Source organism: Rhinolophus hipposideros, assembly GCF_964194185.1.
Source record: "Rhinolophus hipposideros genome assembly, chromosome: 6".
NCBI lineage: Eukaryota > Metazoa > Chordata > Mammalia > Chiroptera > Rhinolophidae > Rhinolophus > Rhinolophus hipposideros.
Genome location: NC_138052.1, coordinates 61,574,856 through 61,594,561, shown reverse-complemented (window position 1 = coordinate 61,594,561; position 19,706 = coordinate 61,574,856). Strand labels below are relative to the sequence as shown.

Genomic DNA, 19,706 nt, shown 5'->3' with positions numbered 1-19,706 from the left:
ATGTCCATGGTTTCACTTCCACTCTTGCCAAGTTTAACAAGAAATGTAATGTTTGTTCATTGCTCTAATTGAAGTTCATTCTCTCAATGGCACACAAAAACACACAACAACAATAATGAATGCAACTCAGCAAGACACCACGACATGTCGACAGGAACAGCTGTGACACTGATATAGCAAGGTTATGAAACCTTATTGAGCTGTTTGTACAGTGCTGCCACTGTAAGCGCATGGGGACAAGTTCACAAACTTGTCAGACCTCATATTTGCATACTGGCAGTGCAGTAGGTTTGTTTACACCAGCATGACCTCAAGCACATGAGTGATTCTTTGAGTTATGACCTTATGATGGCCATGACAGCAGTAAGCAATGGGAAGTTTTCACCTCCATCATAATTATGGGACCATATATGCGGTCCATTGTTGACCAAAATGTTATTATGGGGTATATGACGTGACTGTATTTGAAAACTTTAAGTAGGGATGTCAATTAAGCCATAGAATATATGAGTGTTTAGTTCCATGAAATGAAGATGTGATTTTATGTTGTCTTTAGTTAAAGTGATGACTGACATTGTGGAAATAGATGAGAATGTCAAAGACAGATGTTATAGTGACTAATGGCACTTTCATGACTGGATAGAAGATAACAGACATAGAGAGGAAATGGCCTGCCAATGGGAAGAAATTCATGTAGGACAAGGTATTTTCTTAGTGCTTAGTATATATTCGATGCTCAATAAGTATCTTATGATTAAGTGGCTTACTAAATAAATGCATATGTACATGATTTATAGCACATGAATTATGATCATCCTGGAAGTGAGTAATCAAAATCCCAACTCAAGTTTAGAGTGACACTTTGAATTCCTAGGACTTGGTGACTATTTATAATCATTCTTCAATAATTCCTAGCAAGTAATCCATTTTCCCTCTCCCCAGTGCACCACTAACATGGTAACTTAGGTTTAAGACAGTTTAAGAAATGTTTTAGGCTGTTTACTGTCATGGCTTAGAGTATCAGCTTTAAAGTCAGATTGTTTGGACCAAAATCTTAGCCCTCCATCTTACTAGCTAGGTGACATTGGACAATTTACCTAACTTATGATAAGATATGTTTTTTTTTGGTTACATAAATATAATAGTACTCATAGGATTCAAGTGAGTAATACATTAATGTGTTTAAAATGACTAGAGCAATGCTTGGCACACGTTAGCTGATTATTAGTTGTGTTGTTATTTCAAGAAACTTTCTCCAAAGCACTGAACGTCCTCAAGGTCCTGACTCTAGGAACTATGTCAAAGTTTGAGAATTGAATGGAAGTCTTACTGCCAGTGTTGTTGCTCAGCTAGCTCTCTTTTCACCCGTACTGGTATTTGTTGTCATTATTTATAAAAAAGATAAACTCAGTACAACTGTCATAGGCAACCTATCTAATAGAACCATCTTATTAGGATGGACCATTGTGGGCATAGACTCCCAGAGAGCAGTTTCCAGGCTCTCGACCTCTCTTGGAAAGGTGCTGGCTCGGGTAGTAGATGGCCATCAGCTGTTACTGGTTAGCCATTAGCCACTGATATATGCCGGGGCTATGCCAGGGGGTGGGTGGGTTGGTTAGCAGAGAAGCAGACGGCGGATTGCCGCTAGCAAGTGGGGTTAGCAAGCGTGGATGGCAGATTGCAGATCGTGTGGCTCCTACTTCCTGTGTCTCGACCAGCTGCCATCAAGAATATAGTGGTATAACCCCCCTATCCATGGCTCCGTTGATGTTCCTTTTTGGCCTCACCATATCCTGCAGTCTTGTGCGGGGAGCAGGACCAGAGTCCCTGCATTACAATCATTATCAATTAGCAACCACCAAAGGTATTTCCAAGTACTGTTGTTTGGGAGTGTGGGGACAGAGTCCTACAGAGCAGTTTCCAGGCTCTCAACCTCACATGGAAAGGTGCTGGCCATCAGCTGTAACCAGTTAGCCATTAACCACTAATATAACTGCCGTGGCTACACTAGGGGGTGGGTTGGTTGGCAGAGAAGAGGACGGCAGATTGCGGATTCTGTGGCTCCCGCTTCCTGTGTCTCCAACCCAGCTGCCAGTGAGAAAATAGTGGTATGACTCCCCTATCCATGGCTCCATTGATATTCCTTTTTGGCCTCACCATATCCTGCGTTCTTGTGCAGGGAGAGGGAGCAGAGCCTCTGCATAACAGTGAGTTTTTTGTTTGTTTGTTTGTTTTTGGGTTTTTTTGTACCATGTCAGTGTCATGCGGAGTGTCAGGCGGGGTCTCTGGTCCAGCTCCACACCAGAAAGCCATTTACTACCCGAACCATCACTTTTCTATGTGAGGCCGAGAGCCTGGAAACTGCTTTCTGGTTCTGTCCCCACAGTCAGTCTGCTGTCTTTTACAGTTATTCTCACTTTGTTTCTGGTAGTCGAGAGACTTTGGCCTCTGCTCGCTCAACTCTTGTCATCTCCATTTAAACAAAGAAGCTTATTTCAGCTGGATCTACTTCCATCTCCGGACTAAAGACACTGTGGGGACAAAGCCCCCAAAAAAACAGTTTCCAGGCTCTCGGCCTCACATGGAAAGGTGCTGGCTCGGATAGTAAATGGCCATCAACTGTGATCAGATGGCCAGCAGCTGTGGCTAGTTGGCCGTAAGCTGTAACCCGTAAGCCATTGGTCACTAATATAACTGCCGTGGCTACGCTAGCAAAAAAGAAATGGGGGCTAGCAAGAAGATGGTGGCTGGCAAGTGCGGACTGCTGTTAGGCAGATTATGTAGATCCTGCTTCCTGTGTCTCCAGCCCAGCCGCCAGAGAGAATATATTGGTTTGACTCCCCTATCTATGGCTTCGTGGGTGTTCCTTTTTGGCCTTACTTGTCCTGCGTTCTTGGGCGGGGAGTGGGAGCAGAGACCCCGCAGGCCGCCTTGCCGGACACCCCGCACGACAGACACACTTGAAGTTTGCAAAGGTACTAGCCCATACTCATATGTGTTTCTCAAGACTTCAGTGGTCCACCCTGAGAATATAACTAGAAAGTGAGTGGTGTGTCACGTATGATAAACCGTAATAACATTTCTGACTTTTTAAGATTTTGAATTACATTCTTCACCTGCCAGTGAGTTCATGAGGTCTCAACTTCATTTAGTTTGGGTTGCCTCTGAGGCCTGGTTCAGCCAAGCAACCATAATAATTATAGTCTTCTTAAAACTCTGTTACGTGCACATGTTAATAAATGTATCTAATCTGAATTGCACAATTCTCATTTGTCTAATACCACAGAACACAATCCTACACATATTGCCCAGATTTTAGACAATGTAAATTAGTGAAATCCTTCCATTCCTATTATGAGTAAGCCTCCTCCCAGATTGACCTGTAAATTGTTACTCCCATGAAGCATTCTGCGATCTGACTCTAGTTATAAATCTGGAGACGATAAACAATGGTGGGAGTGAGGCATGAGGACAACTGGTCTTTTCTTGTAAGCATCTTTCATTTCAAGAAAGGCAGAAATATTACCAGGGAGAAAATCAGGGGTCCAATTTTAGATGGCTAGAGAAATTTAATATGAAACAGGAATGTTTTAAGAGAAATTTTCCATAAACCCATTCAAATTTTGGGGATCCTGTTATTTCTCAATTATATAGCAATCAAGCAGAGAATTTAAAACTTCATTTCGATTTATGTTAAAGTTTGGTGATCTGCAATAAATTTATATTTGCTTTCCAGTTATCTTAAACCTGTATACAGAGATAAGTTTGAAAAAATTTAAATATGTTTATATTTATATTTTAGCTCAGCTAGAGAAAGACCATCACTTTCCTTCTGCACCTTGAGCCAAGAAGTTAGGGATTTGAACTTGACATTCCCTTTCTGTGCATTACCAAGGAAAGCACCCACATCCACATGCAGTTGTGCAATTTCTCATGAAATTTTAATATCTGATTGTGTAGCAGAAGCCACTCATCTTCTTAAGCCTTGACTTCAAAGTGCAAACCATTCCAGATATCACAAATGATGAATCCTATATCCATGGACTGCCTAATTCTCATCCCTGGATATCAATTGGATTTTCCTACCTTTACCTGTAACCAGTACAAATGTTTGATCCCAGAATCTTTCTATTTTCCTGAATTTCTGCTCACTGCCATCACTGTTGTTACCAATTGCCAGCCTAGTCAGGATTCTTAGTTGCAAATAAGCTAAAACAACTTTAGTTGATCTAAATAGAAATGTAAGTCGTAGAGTTTGTCTGAAGTTCAGGGAAATTCAGAGAAAGCTAAAGAACCCAGGTTCATAAAATGAATAGAAATGAAAGGAGTGCTGAAGTTCAGAGACATTTCAAAATCATATCCTAGAGGCAGTCTGGTGAAACCATCATAAAACTGGACACTGGATGCTATTTTTGGCAGCTTGACCACCACCAACATGGATTTTCTATTCTCAGTGCATCATGTCACTATTGAGGTAGGCAGAATGATATCCCCCAAATATGTCCACATCCTAACCACTGGAACCTATGAATATGTTATGTTACATGGCAAGATAAGGAAGAATGAAAGTGGCAATTGAATTAAGTTGCTAATCAACTAACCTGGAGATGGGGAGATTATCCTAAATTATCCTGTTGAGCCCAAAGTAATTATGAATGTCCATATAAGTGAAAGAGGGAAGCAGGAAAGCCAATGTCAGTGTGATATAATGTGACAAAGACTTGACCTAATATATCTGGCTTTGAAAATATCTAATTTAGAACTCCAAGTAATTTAATTTTTTAACACATAATGCAAATTGGCTTTCTTTCTATCTCTGTCTCCATCTCTCTCTATATGTCTCTCTCTTAAATATATAATATATAATATATTTATATAATATTATATATAATATATAAAATATTTCTAAAGATGCAGGAGAAACTAACTTTGGTTTCCTCCAACATGGAGTATAAGTAAACTAAGAGTTTTGGCATTTGACTAATGATATCTTTATTTTTGAAAGTATTATTTTTATAAACTGTATACAGTGAGCAAATTTCAAACTATGGAGTCAAATGTGCAAGACCATACTATTTTCCTTTACAGTAACTAAAAGAATAAGAACTTGATGGTGGAAAAGGGGCTGATCCAAAGTGGCAATGATGAGGCAGTGTGTCGATGTGGTAGAAACAGCCGAAATTTGCGGTTATTCTTGATGTCTGTTTGCTGATCCTGCTTATGTCCTGATAAATTATCAGCATCTTCCTCCTTGATTTCTTCCTCTTTGGAGATATAACCTGATTTACTATCTTACTATTTCCTGGGATTGACTCAAATAGAATGCCTTCAGTTTTCAATATGCCTCAGGAGTTCCACTAAATATGATCTAAAAATCTGCAAGATTCTCCAGGGTATATTTAGGACAAGATATTTCTGTTCTGAATATAGATAATTTCATATTCCTGAAGGTCATTGCATTGTTAAGCTAGAGAGTTATAATTCAATATTTGTTTTCAAGAAAATCACTAGAGTTCCTGAGTGTAAATATGCATTTGTTATAATTATGAAAAGTGACAAAAACAAGGAATGTTTCATTATGATATTTTATTATGGGTGTCTGTAAGGAAAAAAGATCAACAACCACATACAAGCTTACAAAGTTGAATTTCAACACATTTTCTGTGTATTGTGACAAATCAGCCCCATAATTTGTTCTTTGTTGTTGTTGACTTTTACATGATGAAGGAATGGAGTCCTCTGAAGTGACATGACAATAAATGTTTTTGACAAGAGACATGTACAGATGCTGTATATTTGTGTTTTGAATGAAAGGCAACAATTCTGACCTAGAGTTTTAAAAGTGAAACTACATTAGCACCATAACATGTGTCTTTAAAACCTTCCCAAATATTGGTAATCTTGATAATTTTAGCAATGACAAGAGAAAAGCACCTTTAAAAGCAGTTGATATCCAAGATTAAAATAATTGTGGATTACTTCTTTATATTCTTGCGCTACACTATAATTTTTTTACAAATATTTTAGGAAATTAATGAAATTTATAAGTTTTACAGATTTATACAATTTTTTTCATCTTCTGGGTCTTAGAGAATTCATCTGTGTTTCTGACCAGTTGAGGTAGTTGAAACAGGGAGGTCTTTTCAAATTTCATGTTTGACTATTTCAGAAAGAAAGATGATCTTTTAGTGGTAAGCATAGTCATTGCTCTGCACATGGGCTAGGATTCAAAGAATGTAACACAGTGTTATTGTAAGAGTGTTGAAGTTTATTTATTATAGCACCATTGAGACATTTTGAAATTGAAATTGGTAAAAAAATAGAACAAAAAGCATTTGAACTGTATTTGGTGTAACAGAAAAAAAAATATCCTTTTTTTGTCAAATTATACTTTTTCCAAAAATTTTGGAAATAAATAACTGGAATTTAGTTGGTCACTTGTACTGGTTGACAAGATTAGAACAAGAGGAACACATATGGAGTGTGAAATTTTTTGCCAGGGTTTCAGATAGAGTTTGGTTTATAAAAAGCAAACAGGGCCAATGTCCACACCAAATTCTTGATCAGGACCACCAACATCATAAGGTGCAATATCTATGATAGGTAGTCTCATAGCCTTGCGCGTTCGATATTCGAAGACTGTTTTACCCCATTCCCCAGTGTGTTTCTGTAAAAAAAAAGCAAAAATATATAAGTGATCATGACATTACAATTACATTCATGTGCTGCTTAACAAAGGGGATACCTTTTGAGAAATGGTGTCGTGCAAACATCATAGCATGCGCTTCCACAAACCTAGATGGTATATATAGCCTACTACACACCTGGGCTGTGTGGTATAACCTATTGTTCCTAGGCTACAAACCTGTACAGCATCTTACTATACAAAATGACATAAGATTAAATCAAGCTCAAGAGAAAATGATGCAATCAAGAGATGCAGTAAACACGCGATGTATGAGGCTGCTGCTGGTGTAATATGGCATACTGTTTTACAGCAAACTTTTCTTTTACAAGTGGAAAGAGTACACTCCAAAATAATAATAAAAAGTTTGATATAGCAAATACATAAACCAGTAACATAGTTGTTTATTATCATTAAGTATTATATAATGAGTGTACATAATTGTACATGTTAAACTTTTATATAACTGGCAGTGCAGGTTTGTTTACACCAGCATCACCAGAACCATGTGAGTAATGAGTTGTGCTATGAACTCATGAACAACCAACAACGTCACTAGGTGATAGGAATTTTTTGGCTCTATTGTAATTTTATAGGACCATCATCATATATGCCTTCCGTCATTGACCCAAATGTCATTATGTGGCATATGGCTGTACTTAGACACTTGCTGTGATGGACCAAGTTTAAAAAAAAAATTTTTGCTTGAAAAGAGTTGCCAACCTACCATGTTATCTTCTATACATATGAGACCTGCTCCACTTCAATGCTATAATCTTCCCAGTTGATAATGCATTTTGTGAACAAAAAGCTTTATCAGGCTTCAGGGTAAACCCAGCAGGGAGGTTGCCATAGCCAGTCCCTTCTCAGAAGCCTCGATTCTAGTCATTGCTACCAGGTACATAGCTTATTACTAAGAAGTGGAAGAATATATTTCACGGTGTAATTGGCTAATATTAGAAATGAATTCTGCCTTTCTTCATAAATGAGAACAACAAAGAACTGATTTAAAGTTAACTTTTACAAATAAAAAAGAAAGCAGAGATTTTAGATTGTGTCTATAGGATGGCTATTATGCAGAGTATTTAGTAACCATCCAGATTATCTGATAAAGTTTACATTATAGATTTAAATTTCAATTGCTTTCATTTCAACTGCTTTTTACCTGGAAACTGAGAAGACATATTCATTTCTTTTTGTGTGATATTTAGCATGCCCTGCAATGAATCAGTAGATCCTATACAAGTCACACCTAATGCCTTTTGTACACCCTCCTTATTTTTATTTCTTCTTTTTAAAATGGTGTAATTAAACTAGAATGCTGAGCTCATTATGATCCAGGCTTATAAGAAGGTTACTTACAGTGCAACCATCCTCCAGAACTGTGTATGTGAATTTGCTATTTCCTTCAGCCTTGAATTCGCCTTCATTTGACCCCATCAGCCTCAGGGCTTTCTTTACATTCCCACTGGCATGATCCATGTACGCAATGCTATTCTTGCAGTGATATGTGATGTTCTGGGAGGCCCGACTGGAGAGAAGTCGGAGGAATGCCAGCTGGACATCAAGGACATCTTCAGGAAGTTCAGGATTGCCATAGCTAAACTGTAAGAAGGAATAAATAAAACTGATCAAACATTTTAGTTGCAAGTGTATGTAAGAGATTCATGCAGTATAGTTTGGTCATTGTAATGTAGGTAGTTCATATATTTTATGTATGAATATTTTATATATGAATATTTTTATTAAATATAGTTGACATACAATATTATATTAGTTTCAGGTTTACAACATAGTGATTCTACATTTATAGACCTTACGATGTGATCACTATGGTTAAGTCTACTACCATTTGTCACTATATGAATATGTTTTTATTGTATGTATAACATATAATGCTAGAGTCTTAAGCACAGAAACAAAGGTGGTTGCATACAAAGAATAATTCAATCTAGCTTAGCTCTTGAGAAACAAGTCATAAAAATTATGAAAATTGACACCTGAACGTATAAAGTCATTTGGATTCTTCTTTATTAACTAACTTTGCTTTTTGATGAACAAATGGAAGGAACCAAGAAAGTCACGTAAGTAGGGAAGACTTAGCTTTTAAAAAAATGGTATATCTTTTCTTACCTGAAAACCACCATCCATGGTTTCTCCAAACCAAACATGTTTCTTCTCAGCACCAGAATCTATCCACCAGTTCTTACGTGGAACATTCAAAGGACTGGCATTTATGCATGTTTCCCCAGTTTCCATATTACAAAATACTTTAATAGCATCCATCTTGCAACCTTGGTTAGGATCAACCCAATATTCTCCTGAATAATCACAAAAAAGACAATGAATATTGGTTATAAAATCCAGTAATGAATTTGGACCAGAATGATTTTGTTTGTTTGCCTGGTAAAACATTCATAATATTGACTGCTGATGTATTTGTACTTTACATATTTATATTTTATAGTATAGCATAACATAGAAACTTTTAGATTGAAATTATTGAGGTAAAAGATTTAGCTATAACAGAAAACACTGAAACAAAAAATAGCATCTTACTATTGAATAATGAAGATATATTAAGACCTTTTGATTAGTGTGCTGTACTTACTGAAATCTCTCTCTTTTTAAAGATGACTACCTATTTAATGTGGTTTTGCTTAATAATGTGAGCTCTTTGTCTAAACTAGATTTATACCAGTAAGTCAGAATTGAAAGTCTCCATGATTGATTATTGTCCTCTATGTTAAGTATTTCCAGAAATGACTCGAAGGCAATGTTTCATGTTAAGATATTTAGGAGCTTGAAATAATTTTGCCTTTCAGAAAGAATTAACCTAATATATGCAAAACTTCCACTATCATATTATTCAATTTAATTCCATACAATGTCCTGATATTTTCCATTTAATTGTTTTTAATTTGAAAATTTTAACAATTTGATTTGTTATAAAAATTAAATTTCAATAAATAAATATTGCAATAATTAAATTGGAAATTATGTCTGCATCAAATTACATATATTTAATCCTGAGAACACAGTGATTATACGTTCCTTTATCACTTGAATACTTTGTGATGCTAACCATATCAAACTATGATTTGTATTAAAATTTCTACAAAGTTGGCTTTAAAGTACCCTGCATTTGGAATATTTTGTAGTTATTCATGTTACATTTTAAGTACACCTGCAAAATTCATGTTTTCTTTCTTAAAATGTCGTGTAGTTTCAATTTAACTAATATTCTTTAATTACTATTTCTGCTCTGAAATATTTTATATGTATATAAAACTTTCCTCTTCCCTAAATTCTGATACAAGCAGCTTTCTCTGTACTCTTGTTGCTATGAACGTGAAAGATCCCCCAACATACCACTCTTGAGTTCAGGATGGCAGAATTTCAGGTCTCGGCAGTTCCGAGCAGGGTTTTTACGAGAACCATCAGGACTAATGAGACTTTCTATTTGTCCATTGACTGATTTGAGTGAAGTCATAATCTCTTCAGTGTTGATTTTGAAATCCATTGGTTCATCTCCATAAAATGGCGCAAAACCACCAGATTTTTCTCTGCCACTGATGGCAGACCCACCATCACAGCATGGACCTGGAGCACCGGGTGGGCCAGGAGGGCCAGGCTGTCCTGGATGTCCTGGGGAGCCCTGGGAAATGTAAGAATATACATCACTGAGCTGTACTTGTTTGGTGGCCACAGAAAGAATATGTTGCTAGCCCAAGAAAATATATTAAAGACAATTAATCCTTGTGACATCATAATTATTTTCATAAAGGTTTATTTGCATTGCTTTGTGATCAAATGATCATCAGTTTATAATAACTATAATTCATTATCATGAAGTTTGTTGTTCCCCTGTGTAAGAATCAGTGGTGGTAGAGCACAAATTTTACTGTATCATGTTTCCTTCTATATAACAGTTGTAAGCAATTATAATGCTAACATGACAGAGGGGATGTGATCGAGAAGCATATGTTCTGATCCCAATTTGTCTTTAACTTTGTGTCTTTGGGCTGATCACTTAACTTATTTGTGTTTCAATTGCCACATTTGTAACTTGTGGGGGTAATAGTTTTCATGGACCGCAAAGATGTAGAATAGGAAAGTATTAGGAATTAAGGTATCAGTAGCAAAAGAGAAATCATGGAAGCTGTTTGAGAGGTAGAATGTACTACATACTTGCAAATCATTATGATTATCATAGTTTTGGAAGACTAGTGTGAGATCAACACTGGCAGAGTCCATTTGGTTAAATGTGTTTATGTCTTTATTCAGATATGACTGTCATCTGATCAAACCATTAAAAAGATTTTTTTTTTCTGTGTTATAATATAATGGAGAAAGTCTTACTAAGGTAAAGAATATCTGCAAGTCATTATTCATTTTCTAAATCACACTGGATGATTATATTATGTTTAACTCACTATCTCAGCTTTAGAATATTGCAAAGTGTTTCTGAAAATATGAGTATCATAGCAAATTAAATATACATATTTATAAATGATGTCTTACCTCAGATCCTCTTTCACCTCTGTTACCTCGAGGCCCTGGTGGTCCAATGGGACCTGGATGTCCACTTATTCCATCTTTGCCAGGGGAACCGCTAGGTCCAACAGGCCCCTAAAATATTTTCATGATATTACAGTGTTAGAATACCATCCTTCAGTGAAAATAGTTAAATATATATATATATATATATATATATATATATATACACCATTCCAATATCTTTGTGGTACTTACTCTGGGTCCTGCAGGTCCTGGACTACCGACTGCACCTTGGTGACCAGAAGCACCCTGACAGGAAGGATGAATATGAGTGAAGACTTTAAAAAAGTTAGGAAACTGTACATTCCAGATCAGATCAAGAAACACCAGAACCGTGTTAAAATGTAATTTCTTTTTCTTTAATGTCCCCTTGTCTGATGCTCTTAAATCAAATAAGCCCTCGAATCCATTTCCCATCTCTTTTAGCATATATTTTAGAGATGACCATCTAATTGGTCTCCACGATTTTCCTGTTTCATCAGTTAAAATGCATTGAAGGGGATTTTCTCATGAAATGGATTAACTTACTGGAGAACCTGGGGGACCTGGGTTACCAGGGAATCCTCGATGTCCTTTGATACCATTAGCACCACGTTCACCTGTTTCACCTTTGTCACCACGTGGACCTTGGGGACCCTTTACAAACACATTTCAAATTAAGGTCATACATACACATACACATTGGAAAAACAAAATAGAATTTATACCAATTAAGTCAATTTTTTGGCATTCTATTAGGTAGAAATTCTATTAACAGACCTTGGATAATGAAATAATAAAGATTGTTCTTGTGGTTGTTTTGTTTTTGGACTGATAATTGCATGGCACCCCAATAATTGATGTGTATATCCTTGGTCCCAAGAAATTTTGGAATACTGAATTGCTTTCTATATAATCAAAGGAAAGTTTAAATTCTGTTCCAGAGTTATGTATTTTGTTATCCCCTTTTCCTGAACATAGCAGGAAATAGAATATTTCCTACACTGTAGAATGAGTTTAAAAACAAACAAACAAAAACCACAAAAAACAACAACAAAAAAACTTACCGCAGGACCTCGGACACCAGCAGGACCTGGAGCACCAGAAGGGCCAGCCGGGCCCTAATATAACAATAAAGAAATGAACAAAGACAGAGAATTGTTCATTTATTGACAGTTTTATGTGATTTAAAAGCTAGTAATTTCATTTTAAGGGAACAATGGAAAGCCTACTATTATTGAAAATTTGTATCGTTTTCTCCTTCATAGTCCTTTCCCTGCTTACATCTTTGCCAGGGGGTCTAAACAGAAAAGCTGAGAAAGACCCACTAATTCACCCTTACATTTACCCAGTGAATATATATACTTGGTCTGATTAATTCTGTTTTGAATTTTAGCAATGAATTCTTCATGGACAACTGCCAGAAACTTCTTAAATATCTTCATTATCACAGCTGCCTATGCAATGACTAGCATAAAAACCAAAATGAACTGAATGATAGTAGATCTTTTGGTTGGAAGATAAGACATTCTACCTTCTACCTCTGATCTCCTTGCTGAGGAAAACAGACAAGTAAATAAAGGTGGTGTTTATTAGAACTCACAGTTTCTCCTCTGTCACCACTCTTTCCGGCTGGACCAACAGGACCAGGTGGGCCTGGATGACCAGGAGAACCAGGGGCACCAGGAGAACCATTTTCACCACGATCGCCCTGTGGGCAAATTCACAGATCCAAAATACATATGATTGGCAGTTACTGTTTTCATTACACAAGTCCACTGTACATGGGTTTGTTATACCTTGGTACCAGGAGTTCCATCTCGGCCTGGCAGACCATCTGATCCAGGGTTTCCCTGATGAAATTTTGAAAAAAGAGACAAAGAAAAGAAATCAATCTCTTTTGGAACCATTCAAATTCCATCTATGCCAAGCTTTCTCAATGGGAGCGATATCATTCTAAAGAGGATAAGAGGTGGTACTTAGAAGAGCAAAATCTTAGATATTACAATGGGTGTATGTAGTCCTTCAAAGGGGGACAATACTTAAATGCGGCCTATCTGTGGTAATAAAATTGCATGAGGTGAGAAAGGAAAATGATTAAAAAAAATATCTAAAGGGATCCTTATGGGAGAGATAATAAATAAAAGCTTGACAAACAGTAATTTAAGCTGATAATGGAAATCTACAATTTAAGAAAAGACTAACCACAGATAATATGCAGTACATTTTCAACCAAAAGGAATGTGGAAAATTGGGGCTCTCCCCAAATTGTTTATTTCACTAGAGATTATATTCTTCTCCATTAATGATCATTCATTGGGTGAATAATGAACATGAACATTTAAGGCTATTCTAAGTTGTTATAGAAAGAATATCTTACAGAAGGAAGAATACCTGATTACAGAAGGAAGAACTTTGGCATGTGGCAATATTTGCATTCTTAGACATTAAGGCCCAATTTGACCTTTGCTTAAACAAATAATCAAGTACTCCCTGGCTGATTGGCTATTTCCTAAGAGCTAGTACTTACATCTCTTCCAGGTTCACCAGCTGTACCAGCCAGACCAGGAAGACCTTGGGGTCCAGGAGGACCACGTTCTCCATTTTGACCACTAGCTCCTGGTTTCCCACTTTCACCCTGTGTAAAAAAATAAAAGACATTTATTTAACTTAATTAATTAATATAATGTTACCAGTTGTGTTTATTTCTCAGGAAAAAATCTTGTTTAATTCAATTTCTACTAAGTGTATTCCTAAAACTGTCCAGCCGTAGGGGGAAAGCTTTGGAGAAGCAAGCTTCTTGTGTTTTCCAACTTGCCCAGTGACCCTGGATACCAAAGGGCTGAGGAATAACACTAACTACCATCTTCAGAATACATTGTAATATGAGATATATAAACAGACTTGGTTATTGTAAGAAAAAAATTAATGATGAGCCATCACGAAACTATATGGTAACTAGTATTACCACTAAGTTACATTGAACATTTGCTCATATAACTTGAACACACTTAAATGTTACATTGTATTTTCACTACAATATTTTATGACATTTAGTTTAAAGAGATGCTTGAAGTGTCAAAACTATGAGCCTTAATAAAACAGAATTATCTCATTTGCTAAATGGATAGTTAAGATGCTAACAACTAGGATAATGTTAGTAAAAGAAAATCAGGAGTGCAAAATAAATTGAGTTGATAAATAATTGTTATCAATTAAAAGCTTTCATAGGTCTTTAAGGTGACATTATTTCCCCCTTCAAGACTCATAGTCAAATTGAAAAATGCTCATAAGTTTCCTAACAGAAACATTTGAAATAACAAAATATTTTTCTGTGTTATCAATTTATTTTTATTTATGTTCAAGGCTAGTCTATGATGTGCATTGTTTTTGTGTTCCAGCGCCTCTAAATAACATGCATGCTTCCTGAAAATGTGGAACTATCAATGATTTACATCTATTATAGGAACACTTGTTCCTCAGGTACTTACTGTGGTTAAGTAATCCCCCCAGGCAATCAAAGGAAACAGGAGTCCAGTGCTTCAAACACAGATACACTCACCTTAATGCCTTGAGGGCCAGGACTTCCTCTAGGGCCTGGACCGCCTGGTGGTCCTGCCAGACCCCGTGCTCCGGTAACCCCTGTAAGTCCAAGTGGGCCTGGAAATCCCTGTTGTGACAGATAATGAAGCCTCAGTTCTTCTTTACCTGACTATGTTTTCCTCTATTGAATTTGTGTTAAAAAAATTAAACAGCATTGTCAATCAATGGAGTAACGAATCTACTCACCGCAGGGCCTGGGGAACCAGGTGATCCCTTCTCACCTGGTGGGCCAGCATCACCTTTTGGTCCAGACACCCCAGGGCTGCCAGGAGCACCACTATTACCAGGTGGACCTGGGGGTCCATCCTTGCCTGGAGCACCGCTGGAACCTGGGGGGCCTGGGTTACCCTACAAAGAGATACTTGAAATTTGAGTATCTATAACGAAAAAAATTAAAATTTCTTCCCTCTTTTACCTGCATTCAAATAACTTTATATAGGATTTAATATAAAGAAATGTAGCAGTGGGTAAATTTCTCTTCCCTATGCATATATGAATGCTCTTTATGGGATATGTGGTGAAAAAAATCCTTTAAAAAGTACTTACATTACTACCAGGAGGACCAGGAAGACCACGGCCACCAGGGAAGCCAGCAGCACCCTGTGAAATGGTAATGCATTTTTGAATTTCAAAAGTTAAGTAGAACAAATAACCTCTACAAACAAATATAAAGCATAAAAAATGTGCTAGGATCTGCCTTCTACTCTGGGTAACTTATGGTTTGTTTTTTCCTCTTGGAATTTACATATAAGTCATGTTTGAATTAGTGCTTATAATTTTTATACTCTTTTAGGGATCTAGTGCTTTCAAAAAAGTTTTTATACAGATTAATATTAGTGCTTTCCAATAACAGTTAAGAGAATCAATACTTACAGGACCACCAGGACTGCCACGTTCACCTTTGACACCTTGCGGACCAGGGGGACCCTATATGGAATGGAGATGAAGATGGTTTATAAGAATAGCGCCAAAATCAAATTTTTGGAGAAGCACTAAGCCTTTGAGAAACAATGACTCGACTCATTGTGATAATCATTTTGCAATATGCACATATATCAAATCATCCTGTTGTACACCTTAAAATTATATAATGTTGTATGTCAATTATGAATATTGAATGTTAACTAAAATTAAGTATATTTGTATGTTTATATGTGTATAGACACAGGATGTAAAGTACAGCATGGGGAATATAGTCAATGTTATTATAACAGCTATATACGATGTCAGAGGGGTGGTAGATTGAGGGGAGGTTATCACTTTGGGAGGGGTGTAAATGTGTAATCATTATGTTGTTTTGTACACCCAAAACTAATATAAAAAATAAAATTAAAAGAAGTTAAAATAACTTGATTGACGTGATATCTAGACTGTTGGAGCCAAGCTTCAAATTCAAACTCTATTCCTGTGAAGACCGCACTTGTTACCATAACAATCTCTCTCAGTATGACTTATTAAATAATCACTAAACTAAGTACTTCCCGTCAGAAGGCTCAGAGAAAAAGACAATACTTACCGCAGGCCCAGCCCCTCCTGGGGGTCCTGCGACCCCCGGAGGGCCTCCTTCGCCTCTCTCACCAGGAGCCCCTCTTTCTCCTTTACCACCAGGCTCACCATTCTGTCCCTATATTCAGAAACAACAGCTTGTGAGCTAACATCTTTCATAATGCACTTGGCATATCATTTTTATTCAGAAAATAGAGTCCCTCAGGTGGAGAGATGTTGAAATATAATCGGAAAAGGAGGCTCTTAGAAGACATGGCAAAGTCAAGCAAAATATTTCCCTGATCAAAGAATATTATCAAGAAAGCATTACGATGCACAGTATTTGTCCTGAAGGAGAAAGTCTCTTTGAGGATTATGCACTCGAAAATAAACACCAGTAATACCATTTGAGAAATATGGGGCTTAGAGCTCATTTTAAATGGTATCTCCTTATAATGGAAGAACTTTAAAAATTTTAGAATGCTTTTAAATATACAGTATTACGTTAGCCTCATTAACCTGGCATAAAGGCAAGTGTTTTTATCTCCATCTTTTAAAGAGTAAGAAGGAAGATAAAATAAAAAAGCGGTAGAATGTGGGAGGGGAGGGCTAAATTAACCCTATAGGGAATGAGTGGCTGAGGCAGGACTATATCCAGGCTTAATGTTTACTTCTGCTGTTTTCCAGCAAGAGAGTGATTCTGGGCTGTGTGACATGTGCGCTTTAATGGTCATACTTACCGGGGCACCAGGGAAGCCAGCAGGTCCTGGAGGCCCATGTTCACCTCTCTCACCCTGAAGTGAAATATATCCTTGTTAGTGACAGGGAAGACATCTTCCCACAGCAACCACACGTCATCCTCTGTGTCATCTTATTTTTCCTTTAAGAAGGAAGTGTGCAAAGGTAACTAACATAGTTTTCCCTCTGAAGACTTTTCAATTTCTGAACAAAGTTAGGAGTGAACACCACCAGAACCATCGATGTCTTCTGCCTGACTTTGATACTCTTCATAAGAAAACTGATTTGAGAATTATGTTTAAAGCATTTAATTGTATAACTTCTGAAAAATGTAAGAATTTTAAAATACAGTGAAAAAGGTTGAAAAATCAATCAATCAATCAATCAATCATTAATTAAAAACATTTACTATATATTTCTCCTGAGTCACACACCCAAGATGTGGAGAATTTTAGATCCGGAAGAAGCCTCAGGCAAAGATTCTATAGGTTTAGGAAATACTCATCTTACCAATGTATATTACTTGTGATATTTTTATATTTTTTCCCAAAATTAGTTAGGAAAGAAGGCATGATTTAAAATCATCTATTGTGAGCTTTAGATATAAAAACTGTAACCTTTTCTTGCATGTCATGTGACTCCTGAAGACAGTATCCCACCACTAAGACTCAGGGCCCCTAGGTAGCATTGCTAAGTATAAGAAGCTGCTGCCTGTGTGGGGTTAAAAAGCATATTGAAAATGTCTTTAACACTTACAGGGCCACCACGAGGACCAGCTATTCCCGGAAGTCCAGGGGCACCACCTTCACCCTTTAAAAAGAGAAAAGAAAAATAATATTGCATCATCCAAAAAGCCAAAGACATTTTCCTTTTGTTTCTAAACAGTATTAAATGTTACCTTGTCTCCAGGCTGACCAGCTGGGCCAGGGGGACCAATGGGACCAGTAGGACCCTAAAGAAAATAGAAATACATTTTTAATTTTGAAGATAAAAGAACATCATTTTTCCTATTAATCAAACAGAGAGCATATACAGATATTATTCTCTAATAAACTAGATAATATGATTTATTTTATGGCTTGAATGATATTTTCTTTATCCATTGTGTAAATATTCCAGAGCTTAGTAAATATAAGATTCTGTAGGATGACTCAAAAAGATTATAAGATTTAGTGGAATTTTATTGATTCACTTTTCTTTCTATTGCAAGAGGTAAATAAGATGTGATGTAGTATCTTATAGTAATAACTTAAAAATTAAAACACATTGCCTTATTCAAGTGTTTAATAATTCAAAATGTTTCATTTCACTACTCAAAGTATCATTATACATGTTAAAGTTTGCAAATTGAGATTTTGAAATATTAAGTTTTATTTGTATTACATAAATAAAACACTAGGGTTTTTTTTTTTTTTTAATTAGATAATGACTTACCCGTCCAGTCTGTCAAATGTGAAATATTTATGAATTTCTTTAGGGCAACTACAGTAAATATGTTATCTATGTGATGGCACAGTTTTCATGTTTATTTAACATGTTTATTATGTAGATATAACTACAGCTAAAAGATGTTTGCTAATGTGAATGGAATTGATTATAATGTTTTTTTTTAACATTTATTTTGAAATAGTTAATAGATTCACAGAGAGTTGCAAAGAAGCATGCAGGGCAATCCTGTGCATCTTTCTCTCAGCCACACTCAACGGTACATCTTCCACAACTGGAGTATAATATCAAAACCAAGAAATTGACACTAGTATAATCCATAGAGTTTATTCAAGTTTTATCAGGAATATATGCACTCATTTGTGTGTGTACATAACTCTATGTAATTTTATCACATGCTGGCTTGCATGACCACCACCAAAATCAAGATACTCAAATGTACAATAACAATAAGATTCCCTCGTATCACCTCATTATAGCTTCAGCAATCTCCCTCTCCCCCTTCCTAACTCCTGGCACACATAAAGCTGTACTGTGTCTCTGTGTTATGTTATTGTATAATGTTACATGAATGGAATCATGCAGCATCTTTTTGATTTGACTTTTCACCACTCAGCATCATGTACTTGAAGTTTGTATAAATTGTTCTGGGTATCAATAGTTTATTCCTTTTTATTGCTAAGTAGTATTCCATGGTATGACTTTACCACAGAATTACAATGTTTTTTAAAATCGGAATTCCTTCATGAGCAGTATTGATTATTGTGAATTTCAGTGACTCATTATAATTTTAGCTTGTAACTTTTAGCATACTGTGGGTACTTTTCCATTCTCAGGTCACTGTTTAACTATCAGGTAGTGAGAGATATAAATCAGAAATTTTAACTATCTGGTCATTTGGGTCTTCTTAATGCCTAGGAGGTGGCAAAGTATGGTCTAACTTTTCATAAGGAGTTTTGGGAACAAACAGAAGTGGAGGTGAGGGACTACTGGATATCATACAGATAAAACTTGTTTCTCTCAAAGCGAGTACTCACCCTTGGACCATCTTTCCCTGGAGTACCATCAGCACCTGCACCTCCTGGTTCACCCTGTCAAATAAAAGCCAATATCATCAGGTTAGAAGTATCCTCAATGAAAATCTGCCAAGAAGAGGAACAACCTTCAAGGTCTGCTGTGATGTATACAAGGCATTCTGATTCATAGTTGC

General features: G+C 36.4%; 1 protein-coding gene across 1 annotated transcript in view; it reads right to left on the bottom strand.

The window, feature by feature from the left end:
* Positions 1 to 5,566: 5,566 nt before the first annotated feature.
* The window catches only part of COL3A1 (collagen type III alpha 1 chain), a 40,505-nt gene continuing 26,365 nt past the window's right edge, over positions 5,567 to 19,706 (bottom strand). Inside the window, exons 32-51 of the mRNA XM_081051776.1 lie at positions 19,534 to 19,587; positions 17,949 to 18,002; positions 17,807 to 17,860; positions 17,053 to 17,106; positions 16,344 to 16,451; positions 15,701 to 15,754; positions 15,374 to 15,427; positions 15,014 to 15,175; positions 14,787 to 14,894; positions 13,755 to 13,862; positions 13,024 to 13,077; positions 12,828 to 12,935; positions 12,292 to 12,345; positions 11,774 to 11,881; positions 11,441 to 11,494; positions 11,210 to 11,317; positions 10,058 to 10,343; positions 8,819 to 9,006; positions 8,048 to 8,290; positions 5,567 to 6,667 (exon numbers count right to left, since the gene is read on the bottom strand). Coding sequence (XP_080907902.1) covers positions 6,521 to 6,667; positions 8,048 to 8,290; positions 8,819 to 9,006; positions 10,058 to 10,343; positions 11,210 to 11,317; positions 11,441 to 11,494; positions 11,774 to 11,881; positions 12,292 to 12,345; positions 12,828 to 12,935; positions 13,024 to 13,077; positions 13,755 to 13,862; positions 14,787 to 14,894; positions 15,014 to 15,175; positions 15,374 to 15,427; positions 15,701 to 15,754; positions 16,344 to 16,451; positions 17,053 to 17,106; positions 17,807 to 17,860; positions 17,949 to 18,002; positions 19,534 to 19,587 — 2,160 coding nt within the window. The 3' untranslated portion in view covers positions 5,567 to 6,520. The remainder of the gene's footprint in view (positions 6,668 to 8,047; positions 8,291 to 8,818; positions 9,007 to 10,057; positions 10,344 to 11,209; positions 11,318 to 11,440; positions 11,495 to 11,773; positions 11,882 to 12,291; positions 12,346 to 12,827; positions 12,936 to 13,023; positions 13,078 to 13,754; positions 13,863 to 14,786; positions 14,895 to 15,013; positions 15,176 to 15,373; positions 15,428 to 15,700; positions 15,755 to 16,343; positions 16,452 to 17,052; positions 17,107 to 17,806; positions 17,861 to 17,948; positions 18,003 to 19,533; positions 19,588 to 19,706) is intronic.